At 51.6% G+C, this 19,125-nt stretch overlaps 1 protein-coding gene across 1 annotated transcript; it reads left to right on the forward strand.

Annotated features, from left to right (window-relative positions):
- The first annotated feature begins 4,303 nt into the window (after window positions 1-4,303).
- TFAP2C (transcription factor AP-2 gamma) lies at window positions 4,304-13,878 on the forward strand. Its single transcript, XM_027558979.1, has 7 exons — window positions 4,304-4,587; window positions 6,205-6,690; window positions 6,827-6,878; window positions 8,040-8,256; window positions 8,851-8,969; window positions 11,108-11,252; window positions 12,361-13,878. The coding sequence occupies exons 1-7, from the start codon at window positions 4,540-4,542 to the stop codon at window positions 12,644-12,646; spliced, it is 1,353 nt and encodes a 450-aa protein (XP_027414780.1). The 5' UTR covers window positions 4,304-4,539; the 3' UTR covers window positions 12,647-13,878.
- Window positions 13,879-19,125: the final 5,247 nt, after the last annotated feature.

Consider the following 19,125-nt stretch of genomic DNA (forward strand, 5'->3'; position numbering starts at 1 on the left):
TTTCCAAGGGGAGGAGGGCGGGGGAGGAGTAACCAGGGCCTTCAGGTGTGTCTTCCAATCGCGATAGCCCGTTCTGGCTGTGAATTGTGCCCCCATCCCCCTTCCGTTAATTAAATAAACGCTCCGAGCATTTTACGGCACACGACGCGGCCCTTGGGGACCTGTTGCCGCCGTAGCTCCCATTCTTAAAAAATACTCAGCTCGCAGAGGGTCGAAGAGCTGGCAACATGAATCTCCAGTACCTAAAGGTGAAAAGAGAGGTGCTGGGTAGAGGGCAGATCTAGGGGTCGGCAGGGAGAGAGCTGCGGGCGGGCAGGCTGCCAGAGGCGGGGTGCGGGGTGGTGGGGAGTTCCCTGGGTGGGATGGGCGCCGGTGGGGGGTGCACCGTGGCCCCTGGGCTCTGCGTAGTCTAGGCTCGGGAAGCCGAATCCGCGCCGCCGGGCACTTGGACACGGTGGGTCTCCTCCTCGCCTGGCGGCGACCTGATAAATAGGCGAGGGCCGCCGGGCTTAGCTGGCCTGGAGGTGCCTGGTGTTCAGGACGCCGAGCCGAGAAAGCCTCCGGGAACACTGGGTTCGCGCCTCAGCCTCCTGCCTGCGCCCCCGAGCGGTTAGGCTGCACCCGGATGGGCCCGGGGACGTTAGTGGGTGGAGAGGTAACAGGCACCTTTGAGGGCGGGGGTCCCCCAGGGCAGGGGAGGCGAGAGCCAGCTTGTGTCTGATAGGTGCCCGAGAGCCGCTAGGATAAGTGACTTTGAACTGCAGGCAAATTTGTGGTTTTGAGGTAGTTAGACGATTAAAAATTCGCCTGCTGAGAAACGGGGCGATGGTGTCAAGTCAGGAACTCTCCCCGAGACCTCTGCACTCGGTGACCCTCTCTGAAGCTGGGGGGCTCGACGCTATACTTTTGTTGATTTGAGAGAGTGTTTGCGAGGAAAAACTAAGGGCTGCGAAACTCCTTCGAGGACCGGCCTGGCACGGAACAGAAAAGTGTTGGGTTGGACCCTGGGCTAAGACGAGAAGCATCTGTTTGTGTGTAGCCGCCGCTTTGAATATCACTAAAACAATTGCTATTTTTATTTGATTGCTTTTTTGAAGTGACTGTGAATTGATGCATGTGGCTCCCCCAGCGTGCGCCTGAGTGGGCTTGGACAATTCGGACGCTCTTGGACGCCAAGAGTCCCTCCAATGGGTGCCATTACCGCGAAGGGAGAGTGTGGGATGGGGCGTGATTGGGGGACCTCCTGGGTGGCTACAGGCCCCGACTTCTCGACTCTGCTTCACCGGGTCCCGCCACTCACTAGGGTCCCAGCCGGAGCCCACGCTGTTCCGCGGGGCGGGACGCGCACCTTTTTGGGTGCGCGGCGCCCGCAAGGGCGCTTCGGGCCTCCACCTGTGGCTCGGGCGCCCCTTCCCTGGGGCGGAAAGAGGAGTCGTGGGCCTGCTCCAATCCCGCTCGACCCGCCCGGCCGCCTTCCCGGGCTTGCGCTGGGGGTGGGGGTGGGAGCGGCGGACGCCCGCCGCCTGGGGCTGGAAGCCTTGTTTCCAGACGCATCTTTGGAGGTGGCGCACTGTCGTAGCGCTGCTGTCCTAGCATACGCCTCGTCGCCTCCGGTCTCCAGCGCCATCTGAGCGGATTGGGGGCTGGGGTCCAGGTTTCAAGCGGGTATGTTGAGTGCAGGCTCCCTAGGTGGCGACAGAGGGAAGCCGCTGACCACCCTTCAGCCCCAAATCCTGATGGTATAAGGCGTGCGGCGAGGCTGGTCCCCACGATCCCCAGGTTTTGTTTAGAGTTAGGCGGCTGAGAAATCGCGGAGGGTCGGGTGGGGGCATCATTCTCTGGCGTGGCTACCCAAGGGCGCAGCCACGCAGTCACGCGTCTTCACGCGGCGACGATCGGGGGTGCCTTGCGGGGAGGCCTGTCTTGAGTGCGGGAGCCATCAGCTCACTTCTCTCGGCTCAGAGCAGAAAAGTTGAGCTCCAGGGAGGGCTGGGGTTTCTTACATCCCGACCAGGGCGCGCGCTTTCCTGGACTCAGTCCCTGAAGCCGAAGGTTGTGTGTGTTTGGGCAGGGTCCGCCTGGCGGGGAAGACTGCGGTTCGTTTGAGTCGCCTTCCTCGTCCCGGGCGCGGAAGTCGCGCTCTGTCATGAGCGCGTGTCCCTTGGGGAGGGGCAGCGTCCAAGCCCAGGCCGCTGGCTTGGGAATGAATGAATGGCCTTTGTCGAGCCGTTCGGAAACCTCACTGCCTCCGAGGCTCCCTTCAGGGCCCATTGGCTCCTTTTGCCTCTGCCGAAGACTCCCCAGAGCTGCGAGGAATTTCTGTCCCTCCGGCTGCCATTGGCGAGCGCTGCCGCGGAAAGGGCTGTCAGGTCTTGGGGTCGGGGTTGGCACCTTGATGCCTGGTCCTGGCCCCCAACCTGCCCGGCGGCGCAGTTGCCGCGTGGATGAGACAAGTTGTTCAAGCCGCAACCCAGGCCGGGTCTTGGAGTCAAAGCCGGGGATGGAAGGCCCAGAGTGAAGGAGACCAGGTGCGTCACTGGTCTGGGAATCTGGGGCGCCCGGAGGCGCCGCAGCCTCCCTCGAAAGTGCCTGGGACCCCAATCTTCCACGCCCAGGGCGCCAGCATGCCTGTCGCGCCGGGTCCGATTCCGCCCCCATTCTAGAATCCCAGGGGCGCTGCTTCTGAGGTTTTTTTCCCCTTTAGCCCCCAGGCCCCGGTATTTGAAAGCGAGCTGTCAGGGGTCGTTGTGTGCACTGTCTGTCTGTACTTCCTAGTACAAAGCCCGGAGGCAAACCTGAAAAGCCCCCAGTGGTTTCACCTCCAGGTTTTGTTCTCCCACCTGGTCGGCAAATCACCTTGAGTCTGCCTACTAAGGCCAGGGAGAACGTTTCGCTTGGAAGACGCCTATTTTTATTTTGGTTACTTTAGGCCCATTTGGGTTTTAAGAAATGCTAAAGCACAAACAAACCCAAGCAGGAGTAGGGAAGAGGTGGGTGCATTCATTCCGTGGACTGGGAGCAGCGTCCACTCCAGGCCCACTGGTATTGACAACTGCAGTATTGGATTCAGAATCAGATGGAAAGAGCCCCCTTCTCAGATTCCCTGTGAATGTTTAAATTCAGCTCCCAAATCCAGTCAGGATGTCCCAACAAAATTCCCCCTCAAGAATTAGAGACTTTATCTTTGTAGCAAAAAAAAAAAAAAAAGTCAGTTACAATTATTGGGCCAATGGATTCCGTTTCTTTAAAAAAACTTTAATAGTGCTTTCTGCCTTCAAGTCTGGGTGGCAAATACATAATGGGGTGGGAGGCAGCGTTTAGGCGGAAGGAAGTTTCGTTTTCTGCCTGCATCTGCGAAACGGAGGGGAACTCACCTCTCCAGCGGGGGTCCCTCTACGGCCCCTCCTTCTGCCCCCACCTCTTGCCTCTCCCCTACCTGTGACACTAGGGTTGTATTCAGCCCCGCACCTCGTTTCTCTGTTGAGCTGAGGCTTCCAAGTGCCTGGCCCGTCGGAGGAAACTGCCGAGCTGGCGCTGGGCAGGGCAGGGCAAGGCTGGGCGAGGGCCCGCGGGTGCCCCCACCTCCCTCCCGGCCGCAGCCCAGCCGTGGAGATGGAGCTTCGGGCGATGGCGGCATAAAGAAGTTGTCCTAGACTTCGGGGCCGGTGGAGAGGCCCGCCCGCTCGGTGGCGCTTGGGGCGGACTCCCCAGAAGGCCTTCCCACCCCGTCCCCTCGGAGGAACCCAAGAGCACTGTGCCCACGTCGTGCGGGGGAGGGTCTTCTCGCGGAGGGGTTGGGTCTCCCGCAGCATGACCCCACTGTAAACCTTGTTTCCCTGGAGTGGGTGGTCAGGACGTTTTAGGAGATGAGGGGACCTCAGGTCTTGAGCGTCCCCTAAATCGGGGTCTCTAACTGCCCGTGACGGCGTCTTTCGGAGGATGGGGAACGGCGGCCTAGGTGAAAGGGGTTGTGGGAGTGGGGGGGCGGTTCTTGGATTCGGATCCCCGTTCCCAGCTCTGCCAGCTTCAGGTGTGTGCGTGGTGAGGGTGACTGATGGCAGGCGTGGTGGGGGACCCTGGCCTCAGGGTTGCGGCCGTCAGCGAGGTACCTTCCACTGGACTCTGCTCCTAGCCCCACGCAGCGTGGGTCTCCGCGCGGCGCCCGGCCAGGGTGCGGGGCGGAGCTAGGCTGGGACTGGCTGGGGGCCGCCCCGCCCGGCGCCGGGGCCTTCGCGCCGGCCCCCGGGGAGGAGTTATGATAATTTCCTTCTCATTAAGGCTCCCCGGTCCCCCGGCTATCGCCGGGACACAGTGCGGGCGCGGCTTCCCGGGTCCCCTGCAGCGGTCTTCACACCCGCGGCGGCAGCATCTACAATCGCGGAGCCGCCGATGCGCGCCCAGTGACCCGGCCAGCTAGGCCCGCGCGGCGGGGGCGGCGGCAGACGCCTGGCCACCGTGACCCCAATTTTGGATTTACCGCTCGGGGGGTGGGGGGAACCTGGATTTAACTGGCGATTGTTTTGGGGGACGCCGGACGCCATGTTGTGGAAAATAACCGATAATGTCAAGTATGAAGAGGACTGCGAGGTGAGCTGGGCACAGGGGCGCAGCCCGGCCCCACCCGAGTACAGTCCGGGAGGCGGGGGCCTCTGGACCGAGGTCGGGGGCGAGGGCGCAGGAGCAGCGAACAGGCACCCACCGCATGCCCTTTGATGGGACAGAGTCCACTTCTCCGGACACCCCCTATATTGCGTTTCTCCGGGGTCCCCTTCCCGAATCGGGCCTTTCCCTAAATATCCAGCCTCGGGAACGGGGCCTGGAAAGAGAGTGGCATATCCTACCCACAAAGCTTACCGGCCGGTTTCACGCGAAGCAAAACAGCCCTTCTTCCCGTTTTCTCGGAAGAGCGCCGGGTCTACAACTCTTAGAGGTGGCTTTTACGCACGAAACCTCCGTCCAAAGGCGTTAGACGAGGCGGCCTGCCGGCGACACCTTTGCGGAGTCTCCTCCTAGGCGGGCTTGTCACCTGCTCCGCTACCCCCTCGGGGAGACAAGAGAACAGCAGAAGTTTGGCTTTCGGGAGAAGTGGGGGCTGGGGAGGGGGGGCGCGCTGAGGCCAGATGGGGCAGTAAGCGCTCGGGAGTGCTCCATCCTGTTGGACAGGTTGAGCTAGAGTTTCGGAGAGTGGGAGGGAGGGAGGCGGCGAGCGGGAAGAGGAAGAAGACGCAGGCGGCGCGAGGCGTGCTCCTGGGCTCCGGGAGAAAGGCGAACGGTGGCTGCGGGGACGCGCGAGAGCCGTGCGTCCGGGGCACCTCGAGGGGCCGCTCCAGTTTGCAGGCCCGGGCACCTCCGCTAGGGGGCGACGGCGTCCTGTCTCTCCGGGTCCCCCAGCCCCCGCTCCCGCTACCCCTGTGACCCGGGGACACATGGCGACACGTCCTTTCAGAATTAAGTCGAACAGCCCTGGGGCCAGGAAACGTGTACAGGCAAGGCTGCCCAATTTTCGGGGTCCTTCCTCCTCCCTGTGTGCCCGATTGATGGGGAGACTGATGGTCGGGCAGGACGGTCTCACTCCGCCGTGGTCTCGCATCGGTAGCCCGGGAGCGCACGCCTGGCTCCAGCGGGTTCCACCCCGAATCCCTGGGGCGGCACTGGGCTGCCGGCCCGGCTAGGGAGGGTCTCTCGCCCGGAGGTCTTTGTCCTGAGGGCGTGGAAGGGAGGGTCCCTGGGGCGGGGGAAAAAGCGTATTTCCTGCGCGGCACGCATTATCCGCGCCGCGCCTCTTCCCCACTTTTGGCGGACAACGCTGGCATGTGCGGACTTGTGGGCGATCGCGCTCTGCGCAGCGTGCAGACCTTCTCCCAGGATCCCTGCCTCAGCTTCTCCCGCCCCAAGATCTGGGATGCGGACTGGGCGCCCCCGATTGCCTCGGGCGACAGAGCGCCCAGACCTTCGCCTCCGGGCCCCGGGGGCACCTTCCCCCAGGTCTTTTCTCTAGTTTTCCTTTTTCAGACTCTCGGTTGACAACGAAGCTACCCCGGGGCACGTTGCTCCCCCAGGGGCCTTTTGGCTCGAGGGCAGGGCCCCGCGGGGTCGGGCTGGGCGGGAGCAGTGGGTCCCCAGGCGCAAGAGGCCCCGCGCGGCCGCACTCGGTTCGCAGGAGCGGGGTTTCGTCCTAACCGGGTCTCGGTTTCTCTGCCCCAGGATCGCCACGACGCGAGCAGCAATGGGAACCCGCGCCTGCCTCACCTCTCCTCCGCCGGGCAGCATCTCTACAGCCCCGCGCCGCCCCTCTCCCATACCGGAGTCGCCGAATACCAGCCGCCCCCCTACTTTCCGCCTCCCTACCAGCAGCTGGCTTACTCTCAGTCGGCCGACCCCTACTCGCACCTTGGAGAGGCGTACGCCGCTGCCATCAATCCCTTGCACCAGCCCGCGCCCACCAGCAGCCAGCCGCAGGCCTGGCCGGGGCGCCAGAGCCAGGAGGGGGCCGGCCTGCCCTCGCACCACGGGCGCCCGGCCGGCCTGTTGCCCCATCTCTCTGGACTGGACGGCGGCGCCGTGAGCGCACGCAGGGAGGCCTACCGACGTTCGGACCTGCTACTGCCGCACTCGCACGCCCTGGACGCCGCGGGCCTGGCCGAGAACCTGGGGCTCCACGACATGGCACACCAGATGGAGGAGGTGCAGGTGAGCGCCTCGGCTCTGCCCGCTCCGGCCCGGACCTGTGCGCCCCACTGCCTCTCTCCTCTTACCCCTACCCCAACCCCGGTCCCCCGGCCAGGCTCTCCCCGAACTTAAGCAAACTTTGTCATTTCTCCTTCAGAATGTGGATGACCAGCACCTACTTCTGCATGATCAGACAGTTATTCGCAAAGGTACGCAATGAGCCATAGTCCTTGTCTTCCTCTGGCCCACACACCCTACCCTGTTGTGGTTCTTAAGGGCGCTGTGAAGTTATTAATTTATTGGCAAGGTGGAGCCTTTGAGATCTGACTTGAGACATTCGTGGTGGAGGGAGTGACAGGTTTTAGGGGTGAGAAGAGAGGGCACTTTAAGATCTAAATGGAAAAAGATGCTCTCAGGTGCTGCCTCTCAATCTTTTGTCACTTACTAATTTTTTCCCCTTGGGGAGTGTCACTTCTTGGATTTGAGAGTGTTTGTACAATGCTCCAGAAAGAACTCCAGAGTGAGTTAAGCCTGTGATTTTGGAAAATTAGTGGAGTGTTTGGTCCTGTGACAATTTTAGTTGTTGAATGGGTTGCTGTGATTTTATTCCTGATTCCAAATACAAGGTTAAAGGGCCTTCATTCTGATCTGTGAGAAGATGGTGGGAAGCAGTTTGGCCTACAAAACATACAGCCTTAAAATGCACGGGGCTGGGTGATCTGTTGGTTTTAGGCTGGGATGAGGTGGGAGGGGGTTTTTGGAAAATGGGATTACTTGGTGAGTGAGTGGCTCATGATATTAAGTTACATCTAGCCAGGATTACCAGTTTGGTTTTGCTGGGAAAGACAGTCATCCTAAATCAAGGGTAGTTATGACCTGTTACTTGAAGTTAAACTGTTTGAGATCAACAGGGAAAAATTAAAAACAAAAAACAAAAATCCTTATAAAATAAACTGAATTTCCCAGTAAACTTAGAACAGATTTATTTGTATTTAAAACTGCTATGATCAGTTGCATTGAAAAGATTTTAGCAAACGATTGGAATATGTCCTGCAGTTTTGAATATTCCTTGAGTGAAGAGGGAAAATCACCATTTAGTTAAGAAGCTGTCTTTTGAAAACAAATGTTCTAATTAATCAGATTATAATAGTGGCTAGAAAATGCAAACCCAGATTTTGACTAATTTCCCAAGGTGTTAACTTGTGAATTTCAGATTTGATTATCTTGAGGAATAGGGCTTTAAAAAAAAAAATCTGTTTGCAGTTTATAGCCCAACACGCAATGTTACTGTCGAGGGGCTCCTTCACTTTTGGTGAGTGATTTGAAAAGGTCTCTTGCTTGGGACTGCCACTTCTGATCTTCATTTACAGGTCCTATTTCCATGACCAAGAACCCCCTGAGTCTCCCGTGTCAGAAGGAGTTGGTGGGGGCTGTGATGAATCCCAGCGAGGTCTTCTGCTCAGTCCCTGGAAGACTGTCCCTCCTCAGCTCTACATCTAAATACAAAGTGACAGTTGCTGAAGTCCAGAGGCGGCTGTCCCCGCCTGAGTGCTTAAATGCCTCATTACTGGGAGGTGTTCTCAGAAGGTACATGGGGACACGTTGTGGGCATGGTCCTTGGATAGGTGGTGGGGGATGAAAAATAAAGCACCAGGGAGGTATTTTTAACATTTATGTTAACTTTTATACCTAACACTGAATTCTAATCGGCTGGGGGGAGGGGGGCGGCTTAGTACATTTCATCTCTTTTAGAAAGTGCCAAGTGTAGAAAAAAGTGCTAAAACAATGCTAATAAATTCTCATTCGGTTGGAATTTGATTCCATGTATGAAGTGGTAGCATCTGTATTTAGGGTAGCGGAGCTCCATGGGTCTGATTCTCCCCAGGGGAGTAGTTTGTGTGTGTGTGTGTGTGTGTGTTGGGGGGTGCTGCTGCAGTTTCTACAAGTGAAAATTTATCTGCTCCAGTACAACATGCAGTGTTCTGTGATTAAAAAACAAAAATGCTGGCAATGCTAAGAAAGATTTTTTAATTTTATGGAGATAAGGACTCCCTGTATCACTTGATTAGGAACCATATAATGTCGAAGGTCTTTTGACAGATTTCTATTTTGATAGCAGGTTAGGCATTTCAGCATTTTAAAGTGGTTTCTTGAGAAAAGAATTTTTTTTTTTTTGCTTAGAGCCAAGTCTAAAAATGGTGGCCGGTCCTTGCGGGAGAAGTTGGACAAGATTGGGTTGAATCTTCCAGCCGGGAGACGGAAAGCAGCTCATGTCACTCTCCTGACGTCTCTCGTGGAAGGTCAGTGGAGGATTTTTTTGTTTTGTGGTATTTGTAGTTGGTGCTGTGTTGTGTCTTTTAACATTTCTCTAAAGAAAAGCTTAAAAACAACTCTTAGTCACAAGTAGAGAGAGGGATGCAAGAAGTGATTTGCCATGTTCATTACAGTGATTCAGTCACTTAATCAAATGTTAGCCCCAGAAAATCACTGTTAAATTTCCTATCAGATGAACCAGTTTCTGAAGGATGAAATGATTTGGTACATGTTTTTTCGTTGTTTTCTTGTTTTAAAGCTGGTTCCTTTGGGTAAAAATACCGTTTCTAGTTTTTATAGCTGTGGACTATTGGGATTATGGTTAATGAAGAGAAAAGCCCTTGTATACAGTGAGACTGGTCCAATTCACAACTCCTTTGTTAATTTCCCCATCAAAAAAAGTAATAGGGGGAGAAAACCCTGATGGGGCCCACAGATGGGTCCCCCTCTCCAATGCTAAGATAGTTAGGATGTGATATTTCAGTTTCTTGAATGGGCTTACACCCACTAACCTGGAAAGTAGCCAAGAATGCAATACGGCCTTTACAAAGGGGGCGAGGGAAAAGTGAAATAATTATTTTTAAAAACAAAACAATCTGGTTGTTACTGCGCGCAGGAAAATGAGTTGAGCACGGAGAGGCTTATCGCCAGTGCCTCGTCCAATCAGCGGGGCGCTGGGGGCCCGGGGAGCCAATGAGGGGTGGTCTCCTGGCAGCCAGGCGATCTTTTGAACATTTTCTTTCCCTGGTTTACATGGTGCCACCGCGGTGCTAAAAGAGACTTGGCAGGGCCCGGCTCTACCTTTTTATGAGTTGTCTTTGGAGGTCAGGGCCAGGAGAAAGGAGCTGCCTGTTAGATGCTCTTGGGGACCAGCTGTCCTGCATGGAGAATGCTGGGCTCTGCGTGTGTGAAACATAAATGTGGCTCTGCAAGGTTTCTTCACCAGCCAGGCAGGGGTGCTTGAATGAGAAAGTGAACAATGGATCTCAGATTCTGATTTAGTGAGTCAGGGAGGGAAGTGGATAGTGGGGGTGCCACCAGCTGGGTTTTTGTAAAGCCCTGACAGCCCCACATTTGGAATCAGACACTTCGGTGGGTTCCTTGGGTGGGAGATGACCACCACCACCCTACCATACCGCTTGGTTTTCTCACTCTCCGCCCCCAATAACTTAGATATGGGTAGGCCAGGTTGGTAGGTAGAGCTCCTGACATTTCTAGTAGGATACACTCCTCCCTTTTTTTTTTTAAATTGGCCACACCATGAGGCATGTCGTATCTTAGTTCTCTGACCAGGGATCAAACTTGTGCCTCCGTTGCTTTGGAAGCGTGGAGGCTTGACCACTGGACTGCCAGTGAAGTCCCCCTCTTAAAAGAAACAGTCTAGAGACTTAGCTCAACCAGCAATGGGGCGCCCTTGTTTAAAAACAAAGATTTTGTCCCAGTTTGCTTCTTTGACAAACATGCTCACCTCCCTTAAATTTTCTGACTTCTGCACAATGATACAGAGAAAACATGGTGTGAAAACATGGAGACAGAGCATCCCCATGATCTACTCAGGTTGGCAGAGGACTGGGTTACATTGGTCAAGAACAGTTAAAAATTTCAGTTTTTCCCTCCTGACGTTGTATGATTTCACCCTCTATTCCTAGGGAAGAGTACCCACTGAAAGTACCCAGGAAGTTCTCCTTACCAGCTGGGTTGTTGGCCCCACGTATGATTTCGTTTTAGAGTACAGAATGACCACTAGACTGATTGTTGTTCAGTCTCTTAAGTTGTATCCAACTCCTTGGCGACCCCATGGGTTGCAGCACACCAGGCTTCCCTGTCCTTCACACTATCTCCTGGAGTTTGGTCAAACTCATGACCATTGAGTTGGTGACACCATCCAACCATCTCATCCTCTGTTGCCCCCTTCTAATGCCCTCAATCTTTCCCAGCATCAGGGTCTTTTCCAGTGAGTTGGCTCTTTGCATCAGGTGGCCAGGGTATTGGCGCTTCAGCATCAGTTGTTCTGATGAATATTCAGGGTTAAATAGACTGATAGTGCTGGAAAAGGGGAGAAGGGCCAGTTTGCCATGGTGACCACAGCCACCCTAAAGTCTGTTACCATTGCCGATTATTCTAGGTGAGGCAGTTCATTTGGCTCGGGACTTTGCCTATGTCTGTGAAGCAGAATTTCCTAGTAAATCTGTGGCTGAGTATTTAACCAGACCTCATCTTGGAGGGCGGAATGAGATAGCAACTAGGAAGAACATGCTGCTGGCCGCACAGTAAGTATCCAAACTTGAGAATTTGATGCCCTGATGCTCTGACCTTGAAGCCCAGAGGCCAGCACAGCCCCTGGTGCTCAAGAAAGAAATGCTCCTTAAATAAGTTAGGGTGTTGAGCAAAAGGAATGTCGAGGAGTGTAAAAGTACAGTCAAATAGGGTAACTTTTGGGTAGGATTTAGAAGACTAAGAACAGTGAGAGTATGGCTCACAATGAATGTTTTTGAGCTGCTTAGTTATTTAGCTCAAAATAGTTAAGCTAATTCGTTTATCTTATTTGCATGTCTTACAAAAATGTGTTAGAAACAATTTATTTTGTCACATCCAGTAGCGATGATGTGCCTTCTGCTTCCTGATAACAAGATGTTTTTCGATTTTAATTATTTTGGCTATACCACGTGGCATGCGGGATTTTACTTGCCCAGCCGGGGATGGAACCTGTGTCCCTTGCAGTGAAATTGGGAGTCTTAACCACTGGACCACCCGGGAAGTCTCCTTTGTGTTTTAAAACGACCCAGTTGAATGTATAGGAGTCATAGGCAAATTAAATGTCTCAAAAACAACTTAATGCAGCTGAGGGGTTTCTCATCGAAACCAACTGTAAATTGATTTTAAAATCATGGTAAATGAAGCAGAACCAGTCAAGTAGGAAATAGGGCAGAAAAGAGAGCCGATGAACCAGCCTATATCACAGAGTGAATTTCTGGGAAATAAATTCCCGGTTCTTGACAGAATTGATTGTTTTATAGGAACCAGACTGCATCAGAGAGAAAACACTCTCCTGGGCTGGAATTCTGACTCTGCCTCTTTACTAGTCCTGGTGACCTTGGCCACTGGATTCTGGAGTGAATCCTTTTATCTTTTCTAATTGCAGGGAAGATTAAATAAGATAGTGCTTAAAGGAGTTTAGTTTGTGGCTCTGAACAGAATAGGTGCTAAGTGCAGCAGCTTAGGCTATTGGTGTTAGTTTAAAACCTATTGGGTTGGTCAGCCCCAGATTCTCTTTGCCTCCAGGTGTCACCCCCACGGTAGTTTAGTCTTTGTGCTCTATACCTGTTACGGGCCAATGTTGAGCTCAAGCTCAACGGTGTGCGTTGACTGTCTTCACAGGCAAGTGTGTAAAGAATTCACAGATCTTCTCAATCAAGATCGAACTCCCAACGGGAACAACCGACCCACCCCGGTCCTGGAGACCAACATTCAGAACTGCTTGTCTCATTTCAGCCTGATTACCCACGGCTTTGGCAGCCAGGCCATCTGTGCCGCAGTGTCTGCCGTGCAGAACTACATAAAAGAGGCCCTGATAGTCATAGACAAATCCTACATGAATCCCGGAGACCAGAGTCCAGCCGATTCTAGCAAAACCCTTGAGAAGTTGGAGAAGCACAGGAAGTAAAACAAGGGGGTGGTGAACCAAGGGCCGAAGAGTTTGGAAGGAAAAGGACTCCCAGATCATCTCGACCAGGACAGACTGGGCACCCCACTTACTTGGGGGGCAGAATTGTTACCCACCTTCCCATGAAAAAAAGCCTCTGTTGATTTCCAGCTCTTCACGTGCCCTCCTGGATTCCTTAGTATTTAGGGAGTGCTGAAGCGTCTCCTTCACTCTGGACGAGATGTTGGAAGTGCTGGTTCTTTACTCTTAATGAGTTATGTTTTATTTTTTTGGAACCCCATTCTTCCTTACTCTGGAAGTGGTGCTACAAGTTTTCGAACCTTTTGAATAAATCCCCGGGCTAACAAAAACTCACATTCACTCAGCTGTTGAAAGGTCAAATTGATGGGATTCAGATCAACAATAACTTTTAGTGTTGAGGTGAAAGTATGTAGTTTCTTCAGCCTCGTCCTGCATACCAATAGGAGGCAAGGATTCTGTCCACCTAGCAACTGGTTAATAGGTGGCATTTGTAACACTTTAAAACCCCTTGTTGAAAGGGGCCCTTCGGGTTTACGAAACTTGTAGAAACAAAGCCTGCTGATGACTTTATGTTTTTTCTTTAAAAAAAAAAAAAACTTTGAAAGTTAACTCTTCAAGGAGGAGACTCTTTGAAATGACATATTCCTTTAAGGTATGGAAGCTTTATTTTGCGTATTTATTTCACATCTTAGTGAAACTTGAAAAGGGTAGGCATGGAGCATTTTTTTTTTTTTTTTTTTGCTGTCTGTCATCCCCCAGTCCCAGAGGAGGCTCTGTATTTTGAGAAACTGAGTTGAGTGTACAGATTTTATTTATGCATAATTTAATGGGGTCTGTAAATACGGGTGCACTTCTTATGCCTTTTTGAGAAACGGGATTCGATTTTAATATTAACTTTTAAAGGTGACGGGGTAATCTAAGACATATCTTTAGGTTTTATTCGTATGTACACAGGGTATTAAGAGTTAAGAGGATCTTCGGCTCCGTTCTTGACTCTGGAAGACTCTTATTTAATTGAAGCTGTCTGTCCACAAAGCAATAACTTTGTCTTGTTCCTGTTGGGCTGACCCCCCGAAGAGGTACAGAGCGAGGTACAGCGCGTGTGGGTGAAAATGGAGTTTTGGAATTGAACTCCTTGCCTGTAAATGTTCCCTAAATAATTGTTGTGTATATGAAACCTGTATAATAAAAAGTATTCTCGATAGAAGCTGTGAAAGTCTGGTTGGAACCTGATGTATTTTTTCATCCCTAAGAGGAGTGGCAGAGATCATTTCCGGTTTGACTGTAGCTGAGCAGTAAAGCTGTGTGCCAGGGGAATCCCTCATAAGATTGCTTCGTCACCCCATGCCATGCACTCAGCAGCTCTCAGCTTCGTAGGGTACCATCTCCCCTGACATAACAGCTGCTGGGAGATGTGTGAGGGATGGTTGATTGACAAATAAGAGGAATCTGCAGTTTGGGAATCCTGTCTTGTGTAAGACCACTTACTGAGAAACACGGTTCATATGGTTAAGTTGCATCAAAATTTTGAGAGTGGACATGAGATGATTGTGAGTAAAGACTTGGGCAGATCCTCTTTGGGAGGACTAGGCATTCAGTCAGATGCAGGCAGTGGAGGTGTGTGGTAGGTGCCCTGAGTGTTTTCTCCATGGAATTTCTCCATCTTTGGAAACATGATCGTGCACGTAGACATTCTCATCATTTTGTCTGCTGGGCAGATCAGAGGTTGGGTTTCTGTCCTTGGGGAGCAGAAGAGACTGGCAGGGCTTGTGTGCTTGTGGGATGTTTGCTAGGATCTTGGATGTTCACCGACAATCCTTAGGTTTCAAGTTGAAGTGGCCTGGCACATCCTCCAGGAAGTGATATGTTTATAGTTTGGCCTGAGTGGCTGGGCTTCAAAGGCAGTGTGGGAGCAAAAGGGTTTTCCATGTCGGATAAGGCTGTTGCTTCAACTCCAGACTCATAAGTCTTGATTCATAACTCTACCAAATGCTTAGCAATTCCTGATTTAATATTGGCATTAGATGTTATTAAGTAACTTAAACTCTGCCAACCTAATACTTTGCTCTTGGCAGCTTGTCCCTGGCCATTGAACATTCCCATTAAGTTGGATTTATCTGGTTGCTATCTCAGGATTACAATTGCTTTGCTTTAGAGCAGTGAAAAGAGGTCTCACATTGGCAGTTATTTCTCAATCGAGATGTGAGACCTTGGGTGTTAAGAGGAGATGAAGGGGGCAAAGGATTGAAGGAAAAGGGACTATTTGCTTATCAGCATCTCTGCTTGCTTTTGGACTAGACTCTGGCTTTGAGGAGCTGTGCTGAACTGCAGGGCAGACAGTGTTCTGGAATCACCCCAAAGTCAACCCGGGATTGAATGAGTCATAAAGCAGGGCTTACGCCTGGCTCAGCGCTCAGTTCTCCTTTTTCTTTGCTCCCACTGAACACCAGCAGGACAGCCACTGGCTTCCTGGGTCCAGTGTGTGGTAATAGGTTTTACTTCCTAATACTCTGAGCTGATGCCATGGGGAGCAACTGAGCACCCTTACAAGGTCCCTACCGAAACCTTGGCTGCCTTGATTTCTCTCCTGCTCTCTGAGCACGTCCGACTCCCATGGCCTAACCTCAGGCCATCAGACACAGACTCTTGTTTTTAAGCCCTGTGTTGGTAAGAATTACATTTCATTCTCCCTTTCTCCTTCACCCTGTGCTGTTGTTGCCTTCCTGGCTCCTTGACAGGTTGATTTGCTTTTTATGAAGACACATGATGCTGCTGAAGTCTTTGGCACTCCCGGAGAAGAATGAAGACGCTCCTTTTTTTCCTCATGGTTGCACTGAAAGAAAACCCATCGCTGTCCAATGACACGCACAATCCAGAGTTCATTTTGGAGAGAGACTCAGCAGGTCTCTGCGTCTACAGACTGGATATCTGTCCATCCGGGCACCTTGGAGATAGATGCCTGCCTGTCTCCCAGACACTTAGAGGTTCTCTGGAAGGTCAGATGGGGTGTTGTCAATAGCCTTTCATGGCTGTCTTTTCTCCATGTGCATACAATTTAAGTTGTGACTTAGGAAAGGGACGATTAGTCTGTTTCTCATTTGAAATGATTTCATAACAACCATCCTTTCCATTTTGGGGGCCTAGTGTCAGGGTGAGATCTGAGATCCTGTATTTGGATATTAAAAAACAAAACAAGATAAGGTCATGGATGGGTAAGGCAGAAACTCCTAAGGCTCAGCAGTGGTGGGAATGCTGGTGGGGAACCCACTGCCTTTTTCCTGGGATAAGTGTTGGTTACCAGCTGTTAGGAATTCCTGTATGGGTTGCTGTGATGCTGGAGGACTTCAGGGTTGATCCTTCTTGAAGGAGGATGGGCCTACATCTCAATAAACTCATCAGAAGTTAAAATTGCTTCAAGTCCAAAGTGTATTATTGTACATCAGCTATTTTCTTTTTTTGGCTGTGCCATGCAGCTTGAAGGATCTTATTTCCCTGACCAGGGACTGAACCTGGGCCCTGAAAGTGAATGTGCCAAGTCCTAACCCCTAAACTGCCAGGGAGTTTCCTACACCTCATTTGTTTAAAAAATAATTCACTTACCTTAAACCTCCTCAGAACACTTACATTAGCCTACAGTTGGGGAAAATCATCTAACACAAAGCCTGTTTTATAGTAAGGGGTTGAATAGATCATAATTGTTTTTCTTTTTAAAAAAAATTTTGGCCACACCCCTTGGCACATGGGATCTTTTTTATTTGCTGAATTCTTTATTTTTGGCTGTGTTGTCTTTGATGCTGTGCACGGGCTTTCTCTAGTTGCAGTGAGTGGGGCCACTCTCTGTACTAAGTGCTTGGGCTTGTAGTGGTGCCCTCTCCTGCTGCAGCTCTAGGTGCCCGGGCTTCAGTGGTTGTGGCACACAGGCTTAGTTGCCTTGTGGCATGTGGGATCTTCCTGGACCAGAGATTGGACCCATGTCCCCTGAGTTGGCAGGCAGATTCTTAACCACTGGACCACCAGCGAAGTCCAGCATGTGGAATCTTAATTCCCCAACCTGGGATTGAACCCTCACTCCTTACATTGGAAAGTGGAGTCTTAGCAACTGGACTGCAGGGAAGTCCTCACGTAATTTGTTGACTACTCTACTGAATGTGGAAACTAGAATGGCTTTGAGTGTATTGGTCACTGACCTTTGCTGCTGCCCAGCGTCACGAGAGGATCTCACTAGCCCAGGAAAAGGGCAACATTCTAATTTTGAAGTATGGTTTCTACTGAATGCCAGTCACTTGTGTTCCAACCTTAAGTTGAAAAATTATAAGTTAAATCCTCGTAAGTCAGGGAGCATCTGTAGCATCTCTCTCGTCTTTTCCTTTTCCCAGGGGTGTGTTGGGGTGGTGAAGTGGCAGTTTAATTTGCCTTCCTTTACCGCAGGTGGAAAAGAGCCTGATGCTGGGAAAGATTGAGGGCAAGAGGAGAAGGGGGTGACAGGATGAGATGGGTGGATGGCATCACCGACTCAATGAACATGAGTTTGAGCAAACTCCAGGAGAGGGTAAAGACAGGGAAGCCTGGTGAGCTGCAGTCCATGGGGTCACAAACAGTTGGACATGACTTGGCCACTGAATAACAATAGCAGGTGGAGAACCCAGGAAACGGCTGTCCTGGGCTACAAAGGGAAGAACAGTCTGAGGTACTTTTAAGCATGTTTTCCAGGTCAGGGAGCTTTCTCTGATCCCTGGGTGGCTGTGACCCTCAGCCAGTGCCTCTTAGTTGCCTGTGCTGAGTGGGTGGTGAGGCTTGTCTCCTTAATTGGAGATAAGAAAGGTTTGCTTTCAAAATTTTGAGGCCGTAGTGCACCTATGCGCTATTCTCAGGGGCGGCTTTTGCTCCCTGATGATCTGATCATTGTTGATTTATTTTCTCAGATACATCAGATTTCTCTTCCAGTTGACGGTTTTCATGTACTTCTCTGAAATCCATAGGCCACCAGGCTGGGAGGCTTGGTGACAATTGGAGTCACCAAAACCTGACCCCTTCCTGGCTCTGCCAACCCAGGCTGGCATTATGTTCAAGGTCCATGGATGCAAGGCGTATCAAACCTCTGTCTTCTAGTAACATGGAACATAATCTGCAGAAACAAACCTGATCTCCTGACTTTTAAAAACTACACTGGAGTCCATAGTTTCATGGAGTGCTCCATTACTTTTGGCACCATCATAAACACTAGTTTTCTTGCCTCTTTTGGGTAACATCTTGATGTGGGAGATGGATGAGAAAAAAAGTGTGAAAACTGACAAGAGTTGAAAGGCCTAGTTCCAGGAATGTGTTCAAGGAAGAGCTTTGGTAAGAATATGTACAAGGTCAAGTCTCAGGCTTGTGGGATTTTAGTTGCTTGACAGGCGATTGACTGGGCTTTCAGAGCCCTTGGCAGTGAGAACGCAGAGTCCCAACCTCTGGCCCATGAGGGGATTCCCTTGTTCTCTTTTATCATGATGCATGGAGTGTTCTTTGTGGCTTCCCAACATTTTCCAAGGGAAGATCTTGATCTTAAGGAATGGTCCCAAAAGAGAGAGTCTGAGAGGTGGTGGTTTGAAGAGGGTGTCTTGGCACCTGGCCCTTGCTGAGATTAGAAGGCCTTTGGGACTTCACAGATGTTAGGAGTTGAATTGTACTCCCTAGAAGTGGGGTATGTCCAAGCCATAACCCCTGTACCTTGGTCTCAACCTTAATTTGGAAATAGGGATGTTGTGAGTAAATAAGATGAGGTCCTGCTGGAGTCCAGTGGGCCTTAATTGTCATGACTTGTATCCTTACAAAGAGAGGAGAGGCACAGACACACGAGCGGAGATGGCCACGTGAGATCGCAGGCAGAGGTGGAGGGTGGCTGGCCACCTCCCGACGCTGGAAGAGGTGGGAAGGCTCCTCCTCCAAGGATTTCAGATAGAGCATGGTCCTGTGGACACCCTGACTTTGGATGTTTAGCCTCTGATGAGAGCAGAGCTGGTCACTGTGTCATTATTTTCGTCCCAGTCCTCCCGTTCCCCTCCCCCACCTCTCCTCCATCTCCCCTTGGAGGTGGGGGTGGTGATGGCCCAGAGTGGGGACTCTGTTTCATTTGCCCCAGCAGTTCCTTTTTGAGGAACCAGGAGGGAATCATGTTTGGGCCTGAGGACTTGAAGAGGGGGTGTGATTTTTCCCCAGATTTGACGATGTCTGGAGACATTTTTGGTTGTCACGAGTAGGGGGAGGGAAAATTGCTGTTGGGATCCTAGCGGGTCGGTGCTAAACACACAGGACATACACAGGAGCACAGGACAGCTCCCCCCACAAAGAACCCCCCGGGGTGTCAGCCATCCAGAGGCAGAGAAATGCTGCTGTAAATGAAACCTGGATGTGTTACTCAAAGTGATCACAGAACTTGCTTCCTCAAGCTGGATTACTGTCTCATTTTCTACCTGATG

The sequence above is a fragment of the Bos indicus x Bos taurus genome, chromosome 13, assembly GCF_003369695.1.
Source record: "Bos indicus x Bos taurus breed Angus x Brahman F1 hybrid chromosome 13, Bos_hybrid_MaternalHap_v2.0, whole genome shotgun sequence".
Lineage (NCBI taxonomy): Eukaryota > Metazoa > Chordata > Mammalia > Artiodactyla > Bovidae > Bos > Bos indicus x Bos taurus.